At 54.7% G+C, this 27,073-nt stretch overlaps 2 protein-coding genes across 2 annotated transcripts; both read right to left on the bottom strand.

The window, feature by feature from the left end:
- Positions 1-2,121: 2,121 nt before the first annotated feature.
- Positions 2,122-11,059, bottom strand: TMEM11 (transmembrane protein 11; the record flags this gene model as incomplete). The annotated part of the gene is made up of 2 exons (XM_084271217.1): positions 2,122-3,057; positions 10,995-11,059. 2 exons carry the CDS (start codon positions 11,057-11,059, stop codon positions 2,541-2,543), a joined length of 582 nt encoding a protein of 193 aa, XP_084127343.1. The 3' UTR covers positions 2,122-2,540.
- A 5,399-nt stretch (positions 11,060-16,458) lies between these two features.
- NATD1 (N-acetyltransferase domain containing 1) lies at positions 16,459-25,668 on the bottom strand. Its single transcript, XM_084271323.1, has 3 exons — positions 25,555-25,668; positions 17,689-17,807; positions 16,459-16,889 (listed from the first exon to the last, which is right to left on the bottom strand). The coding sequence occupies exons 1-3, from the start codon at positions 25,652-25,654 to the stop codon at positions 16,773-16,775; spliced, it is 336 nt and encodes a 111-aa protein (XP_084127449.1). The 5' UTR covers positions 25,655-25,668; the 3' UTR covers positions 16,459-16,772.
- Between the last annotated feature and the right edge of the window lie 1,405 nt (positions 25,669-27,073).

Here is a 27,073-nt window from a genome sequence, read left to right on the forward strand (position 1 = left end):
ACAGGAGGAATGTAGCACACTCCCTTTCAGAGCTCCTCCGGAACGGGGCTGTCGGAAGGGAGCTGGTCCCTGGCACGGGGGAGGCAGAGGCTGACCCCAAGGCCCCACAGACACCACCCAGCACGTGGGATGCAGCAAAACACGCAGCCCTCAAGATCCCTCCTTCTCCCCAGGGCCATTAGAGCACTGACTTAATAGCTTGGATATCACTAAGCATTTTAGCTAATCATCACCAATATTAATTGGAAAACCAGCTCCCCCCACCACCTATGTCCTCTCCTCATCAGAGCAGAGCAAAGGGTGTGTTTTAACACAGACCTACCTATCATCACCACTGACTTTTCACCTTTTCTCACAGTGAGACAACATAGGAGACTCTCATTTTAAACTCAAGCCTCCCATGCAAGCTGTGCATTCAGGGAGCCTATGGCAGGTCAGTCCTTCCACCACAGTGATCCTACCAGGCAAGGGAAAGCCTAACACAAAGCGCCTGGGACCTCCGAGGTGAAGAAAAGGAACAGCCTTGCAAATGATTCCACATTGTTTAAAAAAGGAGCAGCTGTGTCTTGTGTGTGGCTGGTGCCAGGGTGTCGCAGGGCTTTCTGCAGCAATGAAGTACGTGACAGCTACAGCAGATCTGCCACTAGGCTAAAATCCATCCAGTAAACGGGACTTTAAGGACAGCATCAGGACTGGGAAGGCAGCCTGCCCAGCAGTCCTGGCCCAACTGCAGCATGATGAAGTAGCTGCATTTCTCCCCTCCTCTCTGCCAAGGCAACTGTACATTGTTGCTATAAATAGAAACACTCTGGATCCCAGCTTCTTCTTCTTTTCACCTTGGAGGTAGACGACTCAGCAAAGAGCTGTTGTCACCTAGACATGTCTTGATGCCACTGGGGCTTCCTCCAGCCCATCTGCTTGCCCAGGTACAGCCGCCTGCATGGGTGGCAAACATACATGCTCCCAACTCCCTGCAAAGCCCGTCTGCCCAGCACACACACGACTGGGATGTGTGCCCTGTGAACACAAAAGCTGTGTCAGCAGAAAAGCACGAGCTGGAACCGCGGCCAGGAAAAGCCCACTGCAGTCTGGAAGGGAGGAGGAGCTCTTGGTGCTGTTGCAATTTATAAAGATAAAGATAGAACTACTGAATTCGGTTTCTGACCTCGTGAGACTCCCTGCCAAGGTCAGCGCTTGGGCTGTGGAGGTCAGACTGCAGCCACCACTGAAGCAAGCAGGGCACCTGTATGCATTTGCAGGCAGTTTTATTACAGGGCTTTGCTCTTGTATTCCAGTGGCAACAGTGGAAGCTGTGCCAAGCCACACCTATTTTCTGTCTGGTAGGAGGAGATTAAAGGCAGCAAGCTTGTCTCTGTGCCACTGTCCTGTGGCACATCTCGCAGCACAGTAAACGCTTCCCGTTCTACCAACAAGAGCTTGACAGTTTTGAACTAAAAGAGGAATTATTGCACAGGATGGAATTCCAGAACCCCAGGGAACACATTTACAGGACACCATCACGTGGATGCCTTGTGGCAGTAGCAGGCAGCTCCAGCAGTGTGTGTTCTGGGCAGGAGCAGGGGAGCTGCACAGCGAGGTCACAGCCACCCGTGTCTGCGGCGCTAACAAAGCACAAGGGTAGGACAGCTGGACTCCCCCTCCACAGCTGCTCTTGGCACGATGTGTTTCACTGGGGATGGGTCTACACAAGGAAGAACCTGTAGCAGAACGTGTTTGTACCTGAACACATAGTGTTAGCTCCATTGTTCAGAGAAGTACTACTTGGAGGCAGCAGAGTGTTTGGGCACCGTTAGTCCCAACCATCAGGGTTGAGGCAATTACCACAAAGATATAAACACTGGGTAACCAGTGAGCCCTCTCCCAGGAAGCAACACTAAACAAGCAAGAGGGAAACCAACACTCTACAGCTATTCCTGTGGAAGTAACGTCTGTGAGGTAACATGGACGCTGCTGCCATGTGCAGAGGACAAGAGGAGTATCAGGTCTGTGTGTGAGCGTGCGTGAGTAATTACCACCGCCGGAGCCCTCGGAGCAAAGTTCCCACCAGCTGGAAGCACACGGTAAAAGGGCACTATGATAACAGCAACAAGAGAGCAAAAGCATTTGAAATTCTCATCCTTTAATGGTCAATGATAACTTCTGGCTGGTTCTGTGTAATACAATTAAACAATATATTTAAATGTTTCCAAAAAAAAAAAAAAAAGGGAAAAAAAACCCCGAAAGAAGCTCCTGCACCCCCTCTTCCTACAGCCTAAAGCTTTCCTTCACCGACATCCCGCTGCTGGACTGGACTCCCATGGCCTAACATAACAGCTCTCAAGCCACCACACATCCACATCTTAAGTGTAACGAAGAACTGAAAAACCTTGGTGCACCAATGATGTGTTATTTTAAAAATAACAGCTCTATTAAACCAAATCCTTCCCAGTCTCCACTGCTTCTCAAAGAGGAAAAACAAAATGTTACTGTGGGAGTCTTAATACACTTGTCTTTGTGGGTTGCTCTCTTCCCTGCTGAAGTCATACAGCATAGAGTTCATAGATCTTCTTTACACAGTACACCAGGGCAGCGAGTGCTATCGTGTTGTGCAGTCTCTTTCTGTGCAGGTCGTCCTTCCTCACCAGCACCACGGGAGTGGAGGAGGTGAGCGTATGCAGGGGCAGGCGGGAAAGTTTATAGGCATCGTACTCTACTTGGTACTTGCAACAGGGATCAAATTGCCAAGAGATACCATAAAGGGTGCAGCAAGCCACGCTCAGCACACCAGCAGGCAGGGAGATGTAGTGAGAATAATCTACTGGAAGTGCCAGAGGGGTGAAGAGACAGGTGGTGCCCGCTAGCACGGCCGTCTTGTGCAGGCAGTTCCCGACAGTGATCCAGCGGGCCGTCTCATCCCCAATGCGAGTGGGCTCTATCACTATGTACTTGTACTGAGCTTCCAGGGCCTGCTCCAGCTCATACTCAAACTGGTCCTGAGCGTTCTCTCCGTTGTAGATCTCATGCACGATGTAACAGTCCGTGGAGGACAAGGTGACCCTGTTAAGAGGAAAAGCAGAATTAAAACTACAGCGCTTCAGGACAAGCTTGTCACCTACCTGGCTGTGAGAACGGGAGGGAGCAGCCCCCAAAGTGAGAGCAGCCCCTCGGTCTGTCACTGCCTCTGTTCAACAACAAGCAGCTCCTTTGACTCAAGATTCATTTCCCATCAGCTAATTATGCCTGTGGTACGTGAAGTGATGCCAAAATGAGGCAGCCTATTTGTCCTTACCTTTCCCTAACTTGGAGTAACCAGAACATTTAAAGAAATTAGCATCTTGTTAACAGCCCTGAAATGGTTCCTCAGGCTGATTCCCAAGCAGCTTCCCCAGAAATACTGGAAATACCAGTATAGACCCCAGGACCACACTGCATCAACCAACAAACCACGGAGATGTAAGGAGTTCCCATAGAACAGACAGACCAGCAACTCCTCTGTCAAGAGGGCACTGGAAGGGTTTCAGGAAAGGAAGCACCTTCAGATGAAAACGTTTGCTTTCTCCCCACAGTAACTACCTCTGCCACTGACACAGCTTGCTATTTAGTCCTCCAGAGTAAATACAAACTAGTAAATCCAGAGTAAATCCAGCAGGGATGGCCAGAGAACACTGCTGGAAGGGAAGGTGAAGAGCTCTTACAGACTGAGTCACTCCCTCTCTTGAAATGGGGCGCAGCACAGCAGGGGAAGCACACGTTCTTTGCTGGTAAAGCCTCTTGGAGCAGGCTCCCCACTTACAGGGGTATGGCAAAGGTTTGCACAGCCCCACTTGAGCAGCAGCTTTTAGCTACCTAAAAACCACATCACTTCCCATCTTGCCTCCACCCTCTTCACACACATCACCTTTAGGCGCAGCTACATTAACATAACAGACTGTTAAGAGATGGACTACGACTGTGTATCCGTACCAAGAGAGCATAAAACTGATCCATTAGAAGGCAAAATCCTCCTCCCAAGCAGCAGAAATAGCTATTTCTGACATACTTGCACTTAACCAGAACAAAACTGAGCACGTGGCCTCTCAAGGATAAAAATATCTAGCAGATTCCTTGGGCGGAAGGAGAACAAATCACACAGATATTTGACCTGATCACAGCAGACAAAACAACCTCATCCCAACAGCATTTAGACCCAACCCTCCCAATGCTGGGAGGAGAGGCACTGCTGAAATGGAGAATGAAGCCAGTGCTTTCCTACAGTGGTACTTGTGTGCACGGACTGGAAAATAAGGGGCAGAAAAACACACACACTCCCAAGCTGCTGCGTTACCAGACGGTGCCCTTAATGTGCAGCTCCATTCATGCTGCAAAGGGAGTCGTGCAGCAGCCATCTGTAATCAAGGATATTGTTAAATTACAAGCTGCTGCCCCAAGTAGCTGCTTTTTGTGAGCAGCAGCTAACAGCAAACAGCAGGACCCAAGATGCAGCAGCCTCTCTCAAAGCTGAGTAATAAGCAGTTTCATTAGAAGTCTGGCTGGAATTTATATAAACTACAAGAAAAAACTCGACTTACAAGTGAGTTATTGAGTCCTCTGCAGTGTGTTTTCCCCCTGGCCTGGTCAGGGGTAGAAAGAAAAACAAAAATCCACCTGGATGCTGTGCATGCCAGGAGCTGCTTCGCTATCTGGAGAAATATAATTAACTCCTTCAGCACAGGATGTGGTGGGCTCTGACATTCTGTAGTGAACTGGCAAGTACATAATGAAGAATTCTGAAGGACAGCACTTGTCTAAAAATTCAAGAGTACTCCATCTTTAATATCTAAGCTTATCAGCTACCACTAGAGTCCTTATCAAAGACTAAGTGAAGCAGGTGCTGCACTGATGGGTAAAGGACACAGCTGGTAACAGTTCCTGCCAAGGATTTTTTCCTTGATGACAACTGTTCCACAAACAGCTTCTTCCAAATCAGAAATTCCAGTTTCACTATAGGAGACATGCTGAGAATTAAGGTAACTCTCTAAAACACCAAAACCAGACTGTGTTAAACCACTTCAGGCATAACGACTTCAGGGGAAAACTATTGCCAAAAGATGTTTTCAAGCTGGAAGCTGACCCAAAACTAACATAGCCCTCCAGATAAAATTAGTGTTTCCAACCAAGGAGCATTTTCTAACACCCAGGAACATGAAGTGTGGGTCTGGAAAACAGAGAAACAGAATTCAAATGCAACTAAGAACTCTGCAGAGGCTTGGGAACAGCACAATAGCCTAGTCACCCTAGGATCTCCCTGCCATCACTGGGAAAACACAAGTGAAGCAAGCTTATTTCCTCTCTACCTGTGGAAGAGCCCCAAGAAACCGGGCTCCTAACTCTAGGAATTAAGTGAAGTAACTACATTACACAGGACTCTCCAGGCTCAGTGTCAGGACAGGTAGCATTAAACCATCAGCCTCATTTCTTCTTGCCCAGATCTTGCCTGTTCTTCCCTCTGAATGCCCCTTCTCTCCTTCCACCACGACCTACATGAGTAGAGCTGTACCACTAGCAACAGTCACCCATCAATGAGAGCAGGAATCCACCAGACTCTGGTGAGAGGCAGTACTGCCCATCTCTTCTGGGATCTTTTGGTTTGCCAGGCTCTGGGGCTTTAAAACAATAAAGTGAAGAAAAGCACAACCCTCCTGAGCCAAAACAAGCAGAACTTAGAGTATGTTCTGTTGAAAAGCAGCACTGAGACATAAACCACACAGCAGCTCCATCGCTGGTGGGGTCTGGCCCCCCAACTACGCTGCTTCTCCAAGTCAGTCCTGTAACATGGGAATAAGTCTCCAGCACAGCACAGAAGCTGCAAATGGCAAAATGGTGAACCCAAAAACAAAGGACAAAGTAAAAAAAAAAGTAGCTGCTTGAACAATGGGACACATCAGGAGTCAGCAAGGCACACACAAAGTCCCCATTTCTGTCACAGAGGAGCTGGGGCTTTATCACCAGTTATTTCCGCACAAGAACTGGGAGGCTGAGGACTGGTTTGTTTCCAGAGGATACAGAGAGAGACACAGAGATGAGATACGTGTGCTTGAGGAGGGGTTAGAACTTGCTGGAACGCAGAGTGGGATTGAGGATCTCAGTCCAGAGAGGGAAATCTCTCCTGACACAGCCTTTCAGTTCAACACAGCGGCTGCACACAAACAAACCCAGTCAAAGCAACTGGATTTGCTCAAACACTGGAGGTTATGGAGTTTGCCTTTTGGAGCTTGTTCCCCACCCCCCCAGAGATGACAAACAGAAATGCAGAGCTATGCAATCGACTCCAAGCTGGCACCCACCAGTTGGGAAGGGTGGTGATTCTGTATCAACTCCATTTTACTTACAAGACCAGTAAATAACCAGCATCAGAGAGGATGCAGTTCCAGAGGTTATAAAATGCTGCCACATGCCCAGGAGCCCAGCATGCTGTTTACTACACAGACCAAAGCCAGAAGCAGTTGTTAACATGATTCTCCCCACCCCAGAAGAGAGGGCTACACCAAGAACTTGTCCCCCTGTTCTATAAGAACAGTTCTGGGCCTTATGTGCACCTAGTTTGTTCTACCACAGCTCCACACATCCTATTCTTGGGAAGTTTTACGTGTCCCATTCCTGCTGCAAGCCCCATGGATAGATACAGGAATGTCACAGAACTCAGTTATTCAGCATAGAAAAATGAAAATAACTTTAAATCACTGGTGTAAAACGTTGGTATTGCCCAAGTTATAAACAAGGAATCAGTTGTTAACAGAGCTACAACCAGCAGGAGGGGCAGAAGTGTCTGCCTCAGCTATAGGGCAAGTTTCAAATTACCTCTGGATTATCTTCCTAACATGGGAATATCAGAGAGCACCAGGAGAGGGGTGCTGCAGCTGGCAGAACAATAGCAACTCCAGCTGTTTCCCAGTTGCAGCCCTCAAAGCAGCTCAGTCTCTTGGCCTCCAACTGGGAAGCAGTCTCCCAGCTGCCTCCTGAAACCAGCAGCCTGTCTGTGAAATGTCAGTTCTCACTGGAGAATCTTGATGGATGAAGAAATAAAGACCCTGCTAAGGAGGAGACACAGTGACCCTCAATGAGAAAAGACCCCAAGTTGTGCCAGCTGCCAACTGGCAAAAAGAACAAATGTCAAGAGTCCTGAAAATGGGGTAGATGCTGGAAGAAACCCCACATCCTCCTACCACTGTCCACTTGCAGGGGAGAATGGCCACACCTCACCAGTGTGCTGCCCTCAGCCTAAAGGTGTTCCTCCATCTGCCAGACTTTTGGCACAGGTTTCAAGTCATCCAGCTCTCTCATGTCTGCAAAATGCCCAGAATCACAGTTAGAACCACTCTCACTCTGCACAAAGTGCAGGTACAGTTCTCAGGTTAAAAACAAGTTCTTTTAAAACCCTTCCCATAACACACAGGTTAAGAATGTTTTTTTTTTTTTTAAAGGAAGCATGTTCCTGGACAGCAGCATTGCTCAGAGCACCAAACACACCTCAGATTAACTGTAAGTCAAGAGCAGTCTGATCAGCAGTAAAAAAGAAAGGAGAGGCTTGTGGCAGTGTGATAACACCTGTCACACAGCAGCACACACACCATCCAGTTCAGCAGCACCACTGAGGGAACTGATGCTGGCTGTGCAAGGGAGCTGGAGAAAAAGGACATTACTGATGGCCAAAGCACTGCCTGGGGTCATCATTAGCATCTCAGGCAAGCTCAGTCAATGCATGACAGATAAAAACCTTAAACTTCTCTTCCCCCACACAAATCCTTCTTGAAATTCAGTTTAATTTCAAGATTAAGGTACAAGCTGTGGTCTGGCTTTCGCTGTCAGTGGAAATACTCCACCTCAAAGTCATAGTCAGCAGTGTATTCTTCTACCCAGGAGAGCTCAAGGATATGGAGTACAGAAGGTGCCAACACATCTGAGCTTAAGCCTCTGAAGAACTGTTCTTCTGCTGAACATCTGCACAATGCCCTGGTCTCAGGCCACAGCTGTGAGGCCTGTGGCTTTAAGAAGGCCACTCTCAACATGCTGTCAGCACAGGCATCAAAGCAGAGGAAGGACAGCAAAAGCTCAGCAATAAAGCTGGACTTGTGGTCACAAGATGCACCTTCACTACAAAAAGCCAACAGGAGAACGTAGGTGAGAGATTCAGGCACTATTGGTAAGGGCAGACAATGCTGAAGACAACATCACCAGGCTGTAAGGGAAAGCTCCAGCCACCAGATGAAAAGGAGAGGTCAGTTTTAAGTTAACTAACAATTAGCCAGGCTAATGGAAATAGGTCAATCACAGCTGTGAGCAAACGGACTACCAGCGATCCGAGCGGTGCAGGGAGTGAAAGAAGAGACCTCTTTAAGGGTGCAGGGAAGCCAATGCAAGGAGCAGGGATGACATTAAAGCTGTTCTTTCTGGAGTTTGTTAGAACATCTCCCAGGGGAACAAAACACCATTCTGTCTCGTGTCCTGGCGGTCGCTGTGCTGAACCCTCTACAAAACACACTAAGCACAATCCAGTGCCTGTTCTGTACAGAAAAAAACTTGGGTTAGTCCACAGATTAACAATTCCCCATAGACAAGTCTCCATTAAAGAGTCTATCCAGAACGAAGGAAAACAAATATTTAGTTGGTTCTCTGCAATGTTTGGGGTTATTTTGTTTAACTGTATTATTTCACCACCAGAGCAGCAGCTGGAGCTCACAGCCAACATCCTCCACTATTTATGTCCTTACATTCAGTCTCATTGAGGAAAAGGCTTTTTTTACTAATTACAGACTTCCTTCTACCAGTAAAGTTGGTTATGAAGGGAGAAAGTCCAGCAACTCTGTGGAGGCTGTATTTTTTAATGAAAGCCGGTCTAGTCCCAGAGCAGACAGGATTTTATTCAGCACTGAGTCTCCTTGCACCACCTCCCAACACACAGATGCCTTTTAGACCAGCTGGCTGACAAGTATAAAAACTCCTTGAAGCAGCTCATTTATGAGGAAAACTGGATTAGTGTGTTCAGTTCAAAGGAACGTGTCTTTGGACGTGTCCTGCCCAGCGTAGAGAAAACTGTGAGTATTCACGGTGTAAGAAACACGTCATGGGGTGATGACATCAGGTCCCTCAGCCCTGCCCTGGACACAACTCATGTGCCAGCAGCCAAACTAGATCAGTGGGTGCGATTTAGGATGAGGCACAGCTCAGCAGCAGAGGCCCAGTCATGCGTATCTCCGGCTCCACAATGGCAAGGAAGAAGCTGTACCCAGCTGACATCACCACACACCTATGAGAAGTATGGCCCTTCCATCACGGCCACAGGAGATGATGACACCTAAAGGAACCACTGTGTGTTGAGAGGGATTGTGAAAGGCTGGTCAAGGGGTGTAGCTGTTGTTCTGCTACATCACTTCGGTGCTTCTTGCTTTCTTCAGCTGCACAGCTCCCATTGCCAAGGGAAAAAGAAGACCTGCTGCAGGTTCACAGAGTAACTCATGCTTATGAGTAAGTATTTCTGCTCCTAAGATCAAGAGCAATCACAGCTCAAAGAAACCCACTTCAAACTGCGATTGCCCTACAGCTCACAGATTACACTGCAAGGTAACAACTGGCTTGTAAGCCTGCATCAATTTTCATCCTGGCACAATAATTCTCACTGATACTAAGTACTCTTTTCCACCTATTTGTTTTTTTCTTCCCTTCTGCTGGGAGGACGGGTGTGCCACACAAAAGCTGCCTGCCTGGCGCTGCGGCAGGTGCCAGCACTGGGTGCAGACAGCTTGACCACTACACCGCTGAGCTCTTGTGGTATTCTTAGTTGTTTATATAAACTACACTGATGCAGTAATTCCATTGGCTCTTCCAGTTCAATTACTTCTAAATTCCCTGAACGCAGGCGGCGTTCCTGCATTTCACACCAGGGCCAGAATTTTAAGAGCTACTTGTGGCTCCCCTCAGCTGCATAAAGATTCAACACCATCATAAAAACACCCCCAAAACCCCAAATAAAATAAACCAAAACCAACCGAAAATCAACAAAACCGACTAAACACCAATTGCTGAGTTACAGCAAGGGAACAAAATGAAGCCAAAGCCACAGCAAAAGTTAAAAGAGGGTTGAGGGTCGGTAGGTAAGGCAGGAGGACAAAAGAAAACTCCCAACAGAAACGCACCAGCTTTCTGCAGCTGCCGGTTACATCAGTCAGCCCTGGGGCACAACAGGGGAAATGCCCACGTAAGGAAACACGGGGTTTACCTGGGCATTTCGAGCAGGGAGAGAACTGCCCGCACAGTATTTTCAAGCGGCTCAACGAGATTTTCCTCCGTCTCTTACCCCCAACCCCACCCCCGTTTTCAAGTTCTGACTCCCGAACTTCCCCACGGGCGGTCCCAGCCGCTCCTCGGAGCGCACAGAGCCCAGGGCAGCGTCACCCACCCAGCTCCCCGCCGGCACCCGCAGGGCAGCGGCCACCCGCGCCCGGCCCCCGCGGATCGGGGGAGCGCGGCGGCTCCTCGCCGACCCCCTGGAGCGGCCGGGACCGCAGCGGCCGCCCGCAGCAGGAGGTCACCCTGGAGGACTCGTCGCTGCCCTCCACCGCCTTTTAAAAATAGCCGTGGAAGGAGGTTCCCCAGGGCTGGCCCTCCTCCCCCCCGGCCCCGAGCGCCGCATCCCCGCGGCGGGAAAGGCGGCAGCCGCCGCCGCCACCACCCCGCGGGCCGCGCTGACCTTCCCCAGCCCCCTCCACAGCCCCGCGCCCGCCCAAGGCGGGGGAGCGCCGGCCCCGGCGAGTCCCGCTGCCCCGGCCGCACCTCAGCGGAGCCGCGTTCTCCCCCCCCACACACCCCGCCCTGCCCGGCCACGCTCCCCTCAGCGGGGTCCCCGCCCTTGCCCCGGGGTCGCGGCGAGCCCCGTGCGGGCGCAAAGCGGCCTCCTCCAGCTCCCTGCCCGCCCGAGGCGCCCCGGCAGCCCCGCACCCTCCTCCCCAGCCGCAGCTCACCTCTCCCGGCCGCCACCGCTGTTGGTGCCGCCGGGGCCAGCGCGCCTCCTTCCCCACGCCGCCATCTTGGAGACACTCGGCTCGCAAATGTCTCCGCCAAGGCACCCCGGGCCCGCCGCGCCGCCCGCCGGGAAGCGCAGTGCGCGGGGCCGCTGGGACCGCTCCGCCGGCCGGGCCGAGCCCATGCGCGGACTACAAGTCCCGCCGCGCCCCGCGCCGCCGCCTGGCCGCGGAGGCCCCTGGGACGCGTAGTCCCCTCGGCGGGCGCGGGGGTGGCGGGGCTGGATGGAGACTGGGCCGGGAGCCCGGGGTGCGGCCGCCCGACACCAGCCACCGGCTGCGGCGGGCAGAACGACCCCCAACTCGATCCCCGCTCCCGGCCTCTTCCGCCGGCGCGCCCCAAGAGGAACGGCCCGGCCGTGGGAGGAGCGCCGCGGCGAGTCCCGGCCTGCCCCGCGGCCCCCGCCGTGACGGGGTGGGTGGGGTGCGGCCGGGGATGCGGCCTCTGCCGCTGCGCCCTGGTTCGGGCCGCGGAAGCGGCGGTGGGCGGGCGCGGAGCCCGCTCCTGGTGAGGGGCAGGAGCCGTCTGGCGGCGTGAGCGCTGCCGTGTCTTCCTGCTCGCCAAGAAACACGCGAGTTCCGCTGGCAGGCGGAGCAGGAACGGAGACCTGAGAGCAGCAGCTCCCGGGGAAGGGCGATGGGCCTTTGGGGCGTCAGTTTAGCCCCCCTCGGCTCTGAAAATAGAGCAGAGAACGGAGAAGTGCCTCAAATGCTGCCCCTTCGAGGAGTGACAGTGTACAGCCAAGCACGTCGCCATCACATGAAATGTGGGTGTGCCCCCGTCACCGGCTCCCCTGCAGCAGCTGGTTTGGGGGGGTGGCCGGAGCCCCCTCAGTCTCTGGTCCAGGGACAGATCCCCAGCACTGCAAGGTCACCCAAGGGGAACCTGTGCTGGGTGCTTGGGCAGCATATTTTGGGGATGCTTGTGCAGCTCCAGGGCCCTCCCTAGCTCCGGGTTGTGTCTCCTCCCAGGAGAGGAGCCTTTTCCTCAGGAATTAGTTTTCCCTTGGCAAACAGCAGCTCCCTGCTCCACGGAACAAGCCCTCCTCCGGCCTGACAGTGCATTTCAGAGGGGAGCAGTGCTGCCTTTGCACCTCCCATTCCTAGAAAAAGGCCCCTTTTTGACAAGGTTACATCCAAGTGATGCACCCCGAGTACAGAGAACAAACCCATGGCTGCCTCCACCTTGCCAGGCATCACCAGGCTGCTCTTCCAGACCGCAGGGCCCTCCTTTGGGGGAGGTGGCTCTTTAATGGTGGGGAATGATGCATTTGCCTGAACAAGAGGTGTTTGGGAAGCATGCCCAGCCTGGCAGAACGTGCGGCTGAGCGGCAGCATCGCTGGGACAGGCCGGAGCATCGGACCGTCTGGAATGTGGAATGCAAACAGCGTGTTACCAGCAACAGCCCAGCTGCCTGCTACAACCCAAACCTACTGTGCTGGCTCATGGGAGGAGCAAAATTGCAGCCCAGGAGCCACTTGTCACGTTGGGTCACATCATAACTGTAAATAAGCCGGGCCCCTTCTCCCCCCCATGCAAACCCTGGCACTTCCAGCTATTGAAATTCCAGCCTCAGCCTCTGTAGCTCGCACCCAGCTTTGGGAAGCGACATAAACACGCTGTGCTGGGAACCCAAACACTCAGGCTGTGGTCCCAGAGCACTGGCCCCAGGAGGGAAATGCAAGTGCCTTGTGTTCCTGTGAGTCACCTGCCTGCCCTGCTCTTGCCCAGCACAGCAGGGAACAACTCCTCTGGCTGAGCTATTGAAATGTTTTCAAACACCTCACACTGATGAACGCAAAGGTTGAGTTCCTGCTCACCAGCGGCTGCAGTTGCAGGGTAACTCCCAAACTCCCAGGACCAGAGAGCATGAGCAGGGGCGGATCAGCCAGCTGAGGAGAGGAACTGGTTGTGAGCCCACTCACCTCAAGCTCCACACAGTCACCATGAGGTCAGCCAGCCCCATGACCCGAAATAGAATTCAACAGCTTCAGCCCGTGCCTCCCTGTTCATCTGCATGCCAGGCTGGCCTGGAACCTGGCTCTGAGTGGCTCTGTGAATGGAGAAGGGTGAGCAGGCAGCACTCATGTTAGGCCATGAAGACAGGAGTGGCTGGTCACAAGAAGCTGAGGCCAGCACCAGCACTGTGACCAGGGTGCCCTTATCCTGCACCTACCAAGCGCCCTAAGGACCTTCCATCCCCCTCCACCCCCTGAATAGGCTCCCTGCACAAGATCCTCTTCCTCATGAGAAGGCGGGGAGGCTCCCCTCCATCTTTCAGCAGGAAGGTTAGGTAATAGGAGAGTAGCTGCTGAGTACACCAACTTCTGCCTTCCCTCTCACTGAAACAAGGCAGTAAAAATCACACCCTGGACACGGGCTGGAGAGCAGAGTGTTTGCCAGGACCTGTGAAACAGGCTCTCTGCCAAAATGTCACAGGCCAGCAGTGACAGAGCTGGGGACACCTGAGGTCCCCTGGTCCCCAGGCACCTCCTCCTGCCACCCACCAAGTGTGGCACAAAGAACCACCCTGGGCCATTTAAGCCACACTTTTTATTGTATTCCATGCAATACGTTCATGTTTTATAGTATGACAGAGGGAGAGATAGAGATAAATGTTAGACATAAACAAAAGCAGAAAGGTCATTTGTAACAGGTCCTGAGAAGGAAAGGCACATTGTAACCACCGAATTCAACAGAATGGAAAGCTTAGACAGAGGAAGACAATGCTGGAAAGCTGATGAGGGAGGGAGGGGATGTTTCAAGTTGGGTGGTGTGGAAGCAGGTTTGACAGCAATCTGCATGTCCCCACCCACCAAGGTCTGTAGTTCTAATGGGATTTGGGGCCTCAATATTCAATCAAACCGCTTCCACACTCCCCTCGTTAGAGAGTCCAGGATCCCCAACTCCTCCAGGCTTAGTCAGCACCAAGGGGCAGCACAGGACTCTGAAAGCTCCATCCTGCAGTGAGGAGCTGGGAAAGGGTGGCTGGTGGTGAGGCAGGAGGAGGGGGCGGGCTGCCTGACACCGAGGAGCCCCGAGCCTTCTCCCACTCGGCAGTGCCAGATCACAGGAGCAACATGGACCGTGGCATCGCTGGCAACCTGTGGGTATTGCTATTCAGGGACATCAGAGCCCACGGGAAGGGAAGGCAGGAGCAGAGGATGGGTAGAGAAGTGAAACTGTTGGCACGGGCACTGGCACATGTCTCCATGGGGTCAGGCACCGGAGGGAGTGTAGCACCTCGAGAGGAAGCAGCAGTGAACCCGTGTGCTGTGCCTGATGTAAGGCACCAACCCCCGCCTGGGATCAGCACCGGGAAGCACCATGTTCCTGCCAGAGCAGCATGAAGGGCTCCAGGGCTGGGCTTGGACACGGGGACCCTGCCAGGGCAGTGACCGCAGCACACCCACCAGCAAGCTGCTCTCACACAGCTGACACCATGGGGATGAGCACAAATCCAAGGCAGAGGCTCGCAGCACTGAGCTCATGCTATTGCCCCCACACAGCAAGGAGAGACACATCTCTTCCAAGCACCCAGTCCTGCTGTGATAAAGACACAACAGTGTCTTATCTTGGCTTGCAGGAGGGGAGACGGTTCAGCTTCACCTTGAGATCAGGAGCAGGGAGGGTTCTGGCATCACTTGGCCGTAACAGACCCAGCCTTGCTCTGGGAACTAGATTTTGAAGTGTGTTTTGCATGTTAGAGAGTGAACTTTTGACAGACCAGAATTCTTTTTGAGCCCCTCTTTCTTCAGTTCATTACCCTCACCCCTTTCCCAGTCATTCCAAGCCATCCTGAAGGCTACAGCCAGGCTGAAATAGGCAGCAAGAGGGCAGAAACATGAGGCAGTGGCAGGGCCAAGCCCGGTGCCTTTCCTGAGCAGCACGAGATGGAGATGGGCCTACCACCAGGCACAGGTCCCTCCCCAGGCAGGTGACAGACATGGGCAGGGATGGAGCTTGGGAGGTTTCACTCAAGCCTGTGGGCAGAGGGCTGCACTGTGGGGATGGCAGGCAGCCCAAAGGCACAGGCAGGTGGCCAGGAGGAACAGCACAGGGCATCCCTGGCTGAGATCAGGCACAGGGTCTCCAACCAACCCACTTACACCTCTGCCTCTGTGGATTTTGCACTGGGCTCTGGGAGAATGTGGAGCTGCCTCTTGACCGGGGGCTTCACTCGGTCCGTGGCACAGATTGTAAACTTTAGTCCCTGCTAGAGATAAGCTAGGTCTGGATTTGGCCTCCAGGTGAAAGGTTCTTTAGTCTGTTCCCCCAGCAGTTGCTCAGGGCTGGTGTGCTCACAGCAACAGCTCCCCCACTGCAGCCCAGCACTGGGGCACCACAAAATCCCAAGAGCTTCAGGTGGGGGGAAGTGGGCTGGGGTCTAGCTCAGGCCCTGGAAAGCTTGGGAAAGGCAGGACAGGGAGCAAGCCAGAGCTGGGCAGTGCCCTGCTGTCACAGTGTTACCTCTACATCCGACTGTGGCAACACTGACCTGTGCTACGGGGTCATCATCCATGGAGGTACCAGCACAACGTGAGGGTGCTGCTCCCTGCTGCCAGCTGAGAACCCCATGACACTGCCACTGCCCAGGGCTCAGAGCTGCAAGGAGAGAGCTGAGCAGATGGACAATACCCTCAGCTGGGGCTTCCTTCCAGAGGCCCTAAGGAGAAGCGATCAGCATCCAGGTGGAGCCAGGAGGCTCTAGCATCAAGCCCTGAAGAAGGGCCAGGACCAGGTCCCAGAGAATTTACCCCCTTTGCTCTCAGGAGGACATGACAGCTCAGGCCTTACAACCTGGAGCGCAGACAGGGGTGCCATACCAGAGCCAAGGGAGATGGGGGACCCTTCCCCTTCAGCTGCAGGAAACCACCTTGGTGCTTGCAAAACATGGGATGTCTCCACGTTGTCAAAGCTGGTGCTCTTCTCCTGAGCAGGCTGTGTCCACACCAGCACAGACAACACCAAGGGCAGGGAGCAGAGTCAGGGACAATGGTGCACAACCCTGCAGAGCTGCCATGCCAAGGCTATGTACAGAAGGCTGGGCAGGAGCTGGGATCTCCAGGGAACAGTGTCTGTGATTCAGCTGCCTTTCTCTAGACCATCCCAGCACATCCACAGCTGGTGCTGCAAAGTCCCCAAGGCACCACCACGGCCCACATGTTCTCCTCTGTGCCCCAGGTGGGCTTGGGTAAGGCTTGATGCCCAGCAGATGCTGCAGTGGATGAACCTGCCACAGGGCCAGGGCTTCTCCAGCATGTCCCTCTGTCCCACAAGGCTTAATTGAACATCTCCCCCAGCTGCTGGGACGAAAGGAAGGCTGGTACCCCACAACCAGCCCTAACCAACACTGCCCAGCAAGTTCACAGATGTCACCAAGCAGAGGGGAGGCAGTGAGGTGCAGAGCGAGTCATCCCCTGGTCTTGTGATGGAGTTTGGTGGAACAATCATCCTCTTCCACCCCCTGGTTTGGGAAGAAGAGCACTGGAGGGGCCTCATGTGCCCAGAGCCAGCCCGGCCCAAGGGCACAGCCATGCTCACGCGTGGGCCGAGAGGAGGTCGTGCCCACACTCATGCACCACAAGGATGTGCTTTAAAAAAAACCAAAAAAAAGGGAATTTTGAGCATGGGAGGGGGTTTCCTGAGACCGCAGAGAAGTGAAGGCCGCGATGAACAGTCAGGGACAGGCGTGCTGGCATCAGAGCAGTCCTGCCTTAAGGCTGCAAGTGTTCCAGGTACTGCGGCAGCGGGTTCTCCTTGACGTACTTCTGGATGTACCAGCACGTCAGGTGAGCTTTCAGGTCCTCCTCCACCACGAAGTCCAGGGCTGCCTGTGACCAACCAGAGAGGACAGACAGGTTACAACAAGCACCCCCAGCCCACGCTCTCCTTGGAGACCTCCCAGAGATCTGGGATCCCAGAGCCCACAGGTTGCTGGGGAAGTGGACAATTAACCTCACATACCCCCTCCATGAGGCAGATGGAGGGAGAGGACTGGGAGGAGAGGACAGCCATCCTGCCACAAGGTCCCCAGTTTAACCAGTGGCATGGAGAACCCTCAGATAACCCTCAGCATGTGCAGCCTGCTGGGTGCTGCACTGCAGGTGACCCAGCCACATCACGCAAAGGCCACCTTTGTCACCCATTTGCCATGGCTTACAGGGCCAGGGAGCAGCTGTAACCCCAAAGCATCACCCTGTGCAGTCCCTCTACCACTGTGCTTGTGGCTCCTCAGCTGCCCCTGCACAGCTGCAGGCCTCAAAAGCAGGGCCCAAGGCAGCAAGAGGGCCCAGAGGACCTTGACATGAGGGGTCCAGCCCCCGTGAGAGGTGCCACATCAGCCCCTGTGAGGTGGACATGAGGGCTGCTCGCTGCGAGGAGGGAAGGCCCAAGCCCAGGCAAGCAGCTGGATGTGCTGGCACTCACCCAGCCCCCTCACCACCAGAAACAGGAAGATCTGACCATGGATTTCCATCTGCCCCCACCTCCCACTGGAGCGGGGACGGTTCCTGTAGGACACGCGTGCAACACCAGCGTAACGGGGCCTTGCTTCAGCCAGGGCCTCTGGCTGTGACTGGAACTGGGACAGTGACAGCTTCTGCCCTGGGCAGGAGGACACAGGGGCTGTACCTTTGCGAGGTGCTTGGCTATTCCTCTCCCTCGATAGGCGTCTGGTACTTCTGTGTGCTGCAAGTCCACGATCCGCTTCCCCACGTACTCGTAGAGCAGCACGGCCTTGTCATGGCAACCTGGGGGATGAGAAAGGGATGAGGCTTGGGATCTCACTGGGCAGCACCAGGCTCCCAGCCCACTGACCCCATTCACTGGGGGAGCCCACAGCACAGGATGGGCAGCTCTGGGGCTGCTACAACAGCCCTCACTTGCCCCCCCCACCACTGCCCCCCCTCCCAGGGAATGGCTGTGGCAGTGGGTGGGCTCACACAGTGGAAAGTCTGGGCAGAGATTTTGCTTTTGAGGACAGTTGAACGTCCCTGTTCATCTTCCCCCGCACTGAGGTGCGAGCAGAGGAAGATCCACTTGACTTTCCAAGCCCCTGGACCTCTTCTACCCAGCCCTGAACCAAGGGTGGACATGTTGACACAACACATTTAGGGTAGGAAGGCAGCTGGCAGGGGGGTGGGATGTGTCAATGGGGGGTGAGCAAAAAAAAGAGGGAAGAACAGGACAAAGCTGACCCAGGTAACAGCCAATTTCTCTCTCTACAGCACAGAGGGGTTTTGTTGTGTCATATAAACAAGGACAAGGACTTCCTGGCCAGGCATTGCAGCATTTGGACAGACACATATGGGGAGAGATGCTGAGAGAGATGAAGGCCACAAACCCCCAGGAAAGCGCACACTGACATGCAAGGGGGGTTGTGCACACACACTGGCACGCATACACACACAGAGGCTTCCTGTTGTGACACCCCAACTTGTCACAGCAGTTCAGTTACAGGAAAACAACAAGTTTCAGCACCAGTGTAAATCAGAGGAGAGCTCCTAACACCCCTCCAGCTTTGTCTGCAGAACTCAAGCTTCTGGCTTCAGCACAAGACACAAATATTTCATTTCTAGGGTGTTTCTATATTGAAAAGTGGATTTCAGAAGTGCATGCTTCCAATCAAAGAGAAAAGCTCAATTAAATAATTGAAACCTTTCCTTCCTCTCCAGTGGTTGTTGCAGGGTGAAGGGCATCAAGGTTCACCCACACAAAGCACACCCTTTAGCTCAGCTCAATACACTTTATTTCACTGCATTTCAGCTGACACCTCCAGCCCAGTTTACCTGATCCCTGTCTTTGAGGGATGCTAGAAATGATCCCACTTGAATTTTGTGTCTCAGGAGAAGCAGCTCACGTTTCTGCTCCAGCTCCTTCTCAGCAGACTCAACCCTCCTCCACTGGATGGAAACCTCTGCGTTTCCAGCCTGAGCTTATTCGTGCTGGTTTCTACCCGCTTGGTTTTGTGCCCACATTGTTCTTGGGTGGACATAAATAATTTCCCTCCCTGACACTACCTCAAGTACTTACAGACATAGGTCCTGCCCCTCTCAGCCCTGCTCTGCTTCCAGACAGAGGCTTTGGGGTGAACTGCTGGGTCAGGCAGAATAAATGAGGTGGGGAAGGGGCTGAGAGGTGCTCACTTCTTCCTCCTTACTGGGACCAGTGCAGATGAGATCCCACAGCTGCAAATCTTTGCAGGGAGAAAAGCAGAGAATGCAGCATCTCCTCACGTGGATCCAGGCACCCCAAAAAAAGCCAAGGGAGCAGCTGCAAGCCTGGCTTGCACAAACCCATCTCCCTTGAGAGAAAGCCCACCCAGGTCAGGGACAGGCAAAGCCACGTGCTCCCACCCTCACACTGGAAGCAACACGTTTGGCAGCAGCTCTTAGAGGAGGTATCAGCAGAGCTGACAGAACCCAAGGCTGTAAAACACCCTTGTTGCAGCAGCTCTCACATGCTCCAGCCCTACCACTGTGCTCTCCTCTCAGGCCAAGACTTTCCACATCCTCTGCCTGAAGCTCTGCTACATTTAAAACTAAATTCTTAAGTGATGACAGAACAAAAGTTCTTTTTTTGTTGTTTTTTAAATAGAGGGTTATATATATATATATATATATATATATATATATATGATCACACACATATATGGCAGTGCCAGAAAACCCCAGCCAGGACAGGAGCTGCAAGGTGCCACCAGCACACCAATGAACACACACAGAGCCCAAAGGATTTTACAACTGGCTCTGCAGAGAACACCAGTGCTGTCAATGCTGTGGGAAACTGGTCCCAGTTCAGAAAAAATCCTGGTTCAGGCAAATACATAAACCACATCTGCCAGGCTCACCTCTGTGATTGGACCCTGAGCCACCCAGCACAGAAAATCAGGGACACTGGTGCCATAGGGTTTGGCCTGGAATGTGATGCTGATGGTTCAGGAGGAGATTACTGCTTTGTCCCCACTCCTGCACAGCCCCGGGGCTGGGATGGGCTGCATCAAGCATCTCCCAGTCCCTCAGCCTCCAGCTCAGGGACGATTTGGGGATGCAGAGCCACAAACTGAGCACCCAAACTGGAAGAGGAGCTGATGCAGAGGGACAGCCAGAGGTGAGTGGCTATGTTTAAAGGTCACCACAAACATCTCCTGCAACCCTGCTGGGCAAGGACGTGCCAAGCCAAACCTGTAAGCTGGGCACAGCTGGACACATGGGGCTGCACCACCACAGGGGCTGGAGGTGGGAAAAAGCCCTGATCAACAACAGATGAACAAGCTGTGATGGGAAGAACTGCAGTCTTGTCAGACAGCATCCCACACGGATTCTCCACTTCTGCTGCTGGGCTGCATGCTCGTGGCAGCCCTGCCTCCACAGTGATGCCAGCTCATGGCACAGTCCTGCAGGAACAGCCTCTCCAGGAGACAGAGATCCCTCTCCCTCTGCTGAGCAAGGCTGAAGGTGGCCAACAGCTTGTGAAGGGACAGGAAGGACTGACCAGCGGAAAGCCCATTTCCTTCAAAAAACACCTGCTCTCAAAAACACATCCTCTCCACACTATCCTCCCTGGGGCTTAGAGCCTCAGGAAAAGCAAGCTGTACCCCCAAACCAGGGCTGTTCCTGGGCTCTGTATGAGCAGCTCCAAGCATAACCCTTGTTTTCCCACCAAAAGGCCTCACCGGGCCCAGAGGGATGAGAGAGCACAGAGGCACCTTGCTGCAACATGATGCTGGAGGAAACCTTGCTGTGACATGGTACCTTGGGCATGGAGTGGGGTGGGGGGCAGGCTGCTCCCACCAAAGAGAACACCACAAAACTGGGAGAGATGGAAGCAGTGTTGCCCTCTCACTGCAGTAACCCCACCCCAGCTCGTTGCAATGCCCTCAAAGAGAAGGGGAGCACACGCAGAAATTGGACCACAATATGAGAAGGACACCAAAGGCATCCCCCCCGCTTGCCTGCCTCATCCCCTCAGACTCCAGGGCAGGGATTTTATCAGCTTGCACAGGCTGAGCTTGGCAAAACAGATCCAGATCTCAGCCAGCCTGAGCAGTGCCCGTGAGCCTGATCATGATGTTCAGCCCACAGACACTCCCCCGTGCAGCACCTCAGCTTCAAGGCCACTGCAAGCAAGGAAATCTGAGTCAGGGCATGTCAGCCCAGCAAGAAAGAGGAGCAAGAGGAGGCTGCATGATGAAAATGGCAGCAATTGCAGCACAGCTGGTCCCCAGCCCTCCCTCCCTCAATTGCAGCATGCACAGGGAAGGGGAAGCTTTTCTAAGAGGTGTGAGAGGGACCAGGTCTGTACTTGCTCTCCACAGAGGCTTTCCACCAGGACCAGAGGTACAGAGCTTCCACCCAAGCAGGGAGGATAGCTTTGGGCTGCAGATGAGGGCCCTGCACTGCAGACTGTGCTGCGCCATCAGATCCAGATAGAAGTCCCCAGGCTGGGCAGCTCACGAGTCTCAAGCACAGAGCAAGCCCAGTCCCAGCCCCAAGCTGAGGAAGGGACTCCACAGGCATCTGGGAAGACACAAACACCCACCCAGCTCCAGCTCCTCCTTCACTGAGCCCCTTTCCCAGGGCGTGCACCGCACCTGCCTAGCGAGGGGACACTGCAGAGCTGGCAGCACAGCAGGACCCGTCCCCCCAGCCCGAGGACTCCCCATCCCTCTGTGCGGGCCCCAGCCCACAATACACCATTGTGTGTCTAAGACCAGAGCAGGGCAGGGGCCTGGTGAGCGCTGGCTGCTGCCTGCAGGCCAATTTCTGTGCTCGGTTGCTGGCCTTCGGAGGCAGCTCCCAAGCTCCAGCCTCCTTGGAGCACTGCTGCTAAGCTGATACCTGTGAGCAAGGAGGGGAAAAAGCAGGGCCCAGCCCCACTTCCCACTCTCAGACCCAGCAAAGCCCAGAGGCAGGCGGCAGCTCGTCCTTTCCGGCTGCTGAGCCAAAAGGTGGCTGCCCAAAGCTGCGCGTGGGGCCAGCCGGCAGGACAAGATGTCCAGAGGAGCTGGCGTATCCCAGGCCCGAGCTCACTCTGCACCACGGGCTGGCCTTGCTCCCCAGGGAGCCACTGGCATGTTACTACGGAGAGAAAACACAACAGAGCACAACAGACAGCGCAGAGCAGAGACGGCGCAACCGTCACGCAGGGGCCTCACTCGCAGGAGTGGCGGGGGGGTGGGGGGGGGTGGGGGGGGAGGGTGGGCACTTGGTTTGAAACAGTTTCCTGTTTAGGAGCTCTCTAAGATGATGGTAGCACAGAAGAAGAGCAGGGGGACATCTTGATGTAGTGTCTAGGGACCAAATTCCTTCACTGCCACAGCAAACTCAGCAGCTTTCTCCTCTGGGAGGGCATCTGCCCCAACAGGAAGGAAAGCACCAAGACACGACCTGCTCCAGCCTTCCTACTAAACCTGAGCCTGGCGTCCTGACGAGCAGCTCCCGAGACTCAGATGGGCAGCAGGCAAAGCAGGAGCTTCCAATCACTGGATCCTGCCCAAACCCAGCTGGGGAGGAATGGGAGATTTGGGAAGGGTGGCTTGCTGCACCCACACACTGAATGAACAGGAGCCCAAGCACCCCCAAGGAACTGGAGCTGTTCGGTGCATGCAGGGAGCCCATCTCCCAACCAGAGAGCCTGGTGGGTGTCAAGAAGTCAGAGGCCACTACTAGAAGTGCTGTTCCCCTGCCCCAGGCAGCTGTGCCAGCAGCTGGACTGACTGGCAGACTACCTTGGGGTGGGGGTCCTTGGGGTTTCTTGTTTTGGCCAGAAATTTTATCTTGGATCGAAAAAAAAAAAAACCCTCAAACTACTCCTGACAAAACCAGCCTGTGTGACTTCCATGGATGTTTTCAACTCTGACAAATTGATGTTTGCCAACAAAGTCACTGCGAGGGGAGGTTTCTATGTAGCTTGTGCTGTTAGTCACACCTCAACCGATTACAAATCCAGTTGGGCTTCTTTCTACCCTCCTCTGACGGGGATAACCTAGCTCAGTGATGTCTAGTTGTACTCAGCTTTACTTTTAGCTTCTCAATGCTTCTGCACTGGGGATGCGGGATAAAAAGGGAACGTGTTAAAGTGAAGCAGCTGCTTCTATCAGAATTTCAGGAGCCACTTGAGGCAATGAGGGCTCAGAGGAAGGGAAAGATGGAGCAACACAGGGAACACCAACCACAATCCATTTTTCTTGTCTATGAGGAGAGAGAGCTCCAACACAGGGTTACATGGGGGCACGAAGGCAAACACGATGCTGAAAACAAACACTTTCACAACTAGTTCACAGCTCTCAGGGTGTCTCAGGCCTCTTGCTACAGGGATTTCCATAACAGTATCACACTGCTGTAAGCCACCAAGCCATCAGCCCAGAGTGCTGCTATTACTGGAGACAAGCAAAGCCTGGCTCCTCAGTCCATGAGCCTGAAGCACTTGTGTTTTCCCAGAGCATCACACACACTCAGTTTCCAGCTGAAGTTTGGACTGAGGCACCAGAGACAAGCTGAGCCTGGAGCCCACCAGCGAGCCACAGGCTCCTCTCTACCACAGCACAGTAACATGGGACAGGAGCGCTCTCAGAGTGATACATGGGTCACACCAAAGCAAAGATCTGTGCCTGACCCATTTCTCAGGGAAATGCTGAGAACACCAGAGCATTCAGCACCACTGATGCTCATCGTGCAAGGAGTGGGAGCAACAGAGAGAGCAGCCCAGGAAATAAACACCCTGCCACGTACTCCCACGGAGATGGTTATCTTCTGACCACCTTCCAGGGCTTGGCTATTATCAGCAAATGCCTAACAAGAAGGAGAGATGGATCATCTGCCCCGCACGGATGTTAGTCAGCCCAGCAGCAGGAACACTGTCACACCAGGATACTGCTCAGCTCGGCTTCCTTAGGTGGCCAGCACTGAGCTCAGAGAGAAAAAGGAAAAAAAAAAAGGAAAAGAAAAAGGGGGGTGGGGGTGGGTGTTGTCCTCCCTAAACTCCCAGGAAAAATCACAAGCCCAAGCACTGAGATCCACCTACAGCCCTGAGGAAGGCCATGGCTCCCCTGGGCTGCAGCAGTGCCCTCCCGAAGCCAGAGCTTTCTGCCAACTCACACGTGGCCCCCACCACCATGGGTCCCCCAGTTGATTCCGCCGCTCTCAGCGCTCAACCTCTCCTGACCTGACCCATCCCTGCTCAACCACCAAACACTACTCAGCCCACAGCACGTCTGGCAGAGGTTTCACTCAGCGCACCGCGATAGAAAGATAACATTTCCCTAACAGCTCTTCCTCCTTCGCTCTCCTCTCTCTCTCCTGTGCAGGCAGGAACTTTGCCAGCAGCGCTACAGCTCTCGCGATGGCAGGGGGGGACCTGTCCCCTGGGACCTCGTTTGATCTCTCTCTCTCTCTCTCTCTGTTTGAAATAAGCAGTTGGTGAAATTGTTTTCTCCGCACCCAGCACACACGTCTCCTTCCTTGTTCCACCACTGCTGAGCCTCCAGCCTGCACTTTGTAATTAGTGGCTGAAATAAAAACGGGGTGGGGGGGATGAAGGGGGGGAAGATGAGTCTAAAATAAACCCCAGACTATTCCTGCTGTTTTATTGAGAATGCCTTCCACAGGGCTGTATAATTTAGGAACTATCCTTTTTTAGTTTTTTAAAGGCAAATACCCTGTGGGGCAGCGAGGCAGCCTGCTGACCCCAGGTTGTTTTGGGGTATGACAAACAAATAGGGCAAGATGCTGGGATTGTTGAGTGTTTGGGGTTAACCATTAGGAGGATGGAAAGGAATGGACTGGCACGCCATAAATCAGCTGCACCCACTTTTCTGTTCACCCTGCCTGATACATGACAGATCTGTTGGGGGGAGTGGGGTGTCACCGCATCACCCCATCTCTACAGCCCTGGCCCCACAGGCACCTGTGGCAGGTTTGGCTCTGTGCTGCGGGCCCTACCAAATCAGGGAGCATCCCACAGTGCTGGGGCCACCACAAACTGCTCATCCCCACAGGGACACCACCTGAAAAAGCCCCCCCAGCAGCTCATGTGCTGAGTTATGTCCCCCTACACCAACCTGGCACAGTGCCTGCTTGGGGGGGGGAGGTGGGGTGCAAGTAGACACCCCCCCCCCAAAAAAAAAACCCTGCCCTAAGCAGCATGAGGCTCCGCACCCGACACCAGCCAAGGGAACCCGAGGATCTTCCAGGCCAAGCTTTTAGTGGGGCAGAAAGGATGGGGCGAGGGGAGGGGGGGGTGTGTTCCAGCAGGAGCCAGAGGCGCTGGGGAAGGTACCGGAGGCACAGAGGCACCGCGGCGGGACGGGGCAGGGCGGCGCTATCAGAGAACGGGGCGGCGGGACGCGGGGAGGGGAGGCCGGGGGTGGGGGGGGGGAGGCAGGAGGCACTGGGGGGCTGCGACCCCTCTGGGAAAGAGACCCGGGGTGGGGGGGGGGGGTGGGGGGGAGCCGAGAGCGGGGAAGGCACCGTCGGGGCCCAGCCCCCCGCTCCTTACCGTTCAGCCGCACGGTGAACTGCCGCCGCTTCCGATCGTGCTCCACCTGGATGGGGCAGCCCTGCTCCAGGAGGCCGAGCGGCGGCGCCGAGTGCGCCATGGCCGGGCCGAGCTGAGCCGAGCCGAACCGGGCCGTACGCTACACGGAGGCCCAGTAGCGCCGGGTCCCCACCCCGGGATCCCGAGGGCGGCGGCGGGGCGGCGGCGGGGGCAGCAGCGGCAGCGGGGCCGGGCCGGGCCGTGGCGGCGGGCGCCGCGGGGCTGCCACCGGCGCGCGGCCGCAGGAAACCAGCTGTGCGCCACGTGCCCGGAGCCCAGCCAATGGCCGCGCCGCCGTTTTGTTTTGGTACGGCCGCCCGGCTCTTAAAGGGGCAGCGCCCCGCCCGCCCCGCCAGGCCCGAGGGGCGGGCCCTGGCGCCCCCGTGCGGGAGGGCGCGGGTCGTCCGGTGCGGTCTGAGTCCCTTGCGCCAGCCCTGCGCCGGTTCTGCAATAGCCCTGCACTGGCCATGAAATGGCCCTACACAGGCCCTGCATGAGCCCCGCGAAGCCCCTGAATTGGCCCTGAACTGCCGCTGCGTTGGCACCACTCCTGCATTGGCCCTGTATTGTCACTGAACTGGCCCTGCACCTGCCCTGCACTGGCCCTGCACTGGCCCCACTCCTGTACTGGCCCTGCACATGCCCTCCACTGGCCCTGCATTGGCCTCGCATTGCTCCTGCGCTGGCCCTTCCCGTGGGCCCTGCATTTGCCCTGTTCCTGCCTTGGCTCTGCAATGACCCTGCTCTGGCCCTGCATTGGCTCTGCAACGGCCCTGCATTGGACCTACACTGCTGCTTCAGCAGCCCTACAGTGGACATGCACTGGCCATGCATAAGCCCTAGTCCTGCATTTGCCCTGCATTGGCCACACACTGGCCCAGTATTTGGCCCCACAGTGGCACTGCCCACTGGCCCTGCATTGGCCCTACACTTGCATTGGCCCTGCAATGGCCCTCCATTAGATCTGCACTGGTTCTGCAGTGGCCCCGTGCGGGCCCTCTATTGCCCTTCCTCCTGCATTTGCCCTGCAATGCCTTAGCATTGGCCTGGCATTGCCCTGCACTGGCCCTGCATTCAGCCTGCATTGGACCTGTACAGACCCTGCATTGGCCCTACCCCTGCATTAGCCCTGCATTGGCCATGCACTGGTCCTGCACTGGCCCTGCGCTGGTCCTGTACCAGCCCTGGATTGGCTCTGAACTGGCACTTCATTGTCCCTACTCCTGCATTGGTGTTGCATTGGACCTGCACTGGTTCTGCACTGGCCATTCCTTGATCCTGCACTGGCCATTCCTTGGTCCTGCACTGGCCCTGCATTGGACCTACTCCTGCATTGGCCCTACGCTGGTCCTGCATTAGTGCTACATTGGCCCTGCCCTGGTTCTTCACTGGACCTTCATCGGTCATGCACTGACCCTGCATTGGCCCTACAGTGGCCCTGCACTGTCCCTGAACTGGCCCTGCATTGCCCTTACTCCTG

This window comes from Gallinula chloropus (assembly GCF_964237585.1).
Source record: "Gallinula chloropus genome assembly, chromosome: 15".
NCBI lineage: Eukaryota > Metazoa > Chordata > Aves > Gruiformes > Rallidae > Gallinula > Gallinula chloropus.

Coding starts and splice junctions, on each gene's coding strand:
- NATD1 (XM_084271323.1), bottom strand. CDS start 25,654: ATGGCGCACTCGGCGCCGCCGCTCGGCCTCCTGGAGCAGGGCTGCCCC. Junction 17,808..25,554: donor GTTCACCGTGCGGCTGAACG/GTAAGGAGCGGG, acceptor CTCATCCCCCAG/GTTGCCATGACAAGGCCGTG. Junction 16,890..17,688: donor TAGCCAAGCACCTCGCAAAG/GTACAGCCCCTG, acceptor GGTTGGTCACAG/GCAGCCCTGGACTTCGTGGT.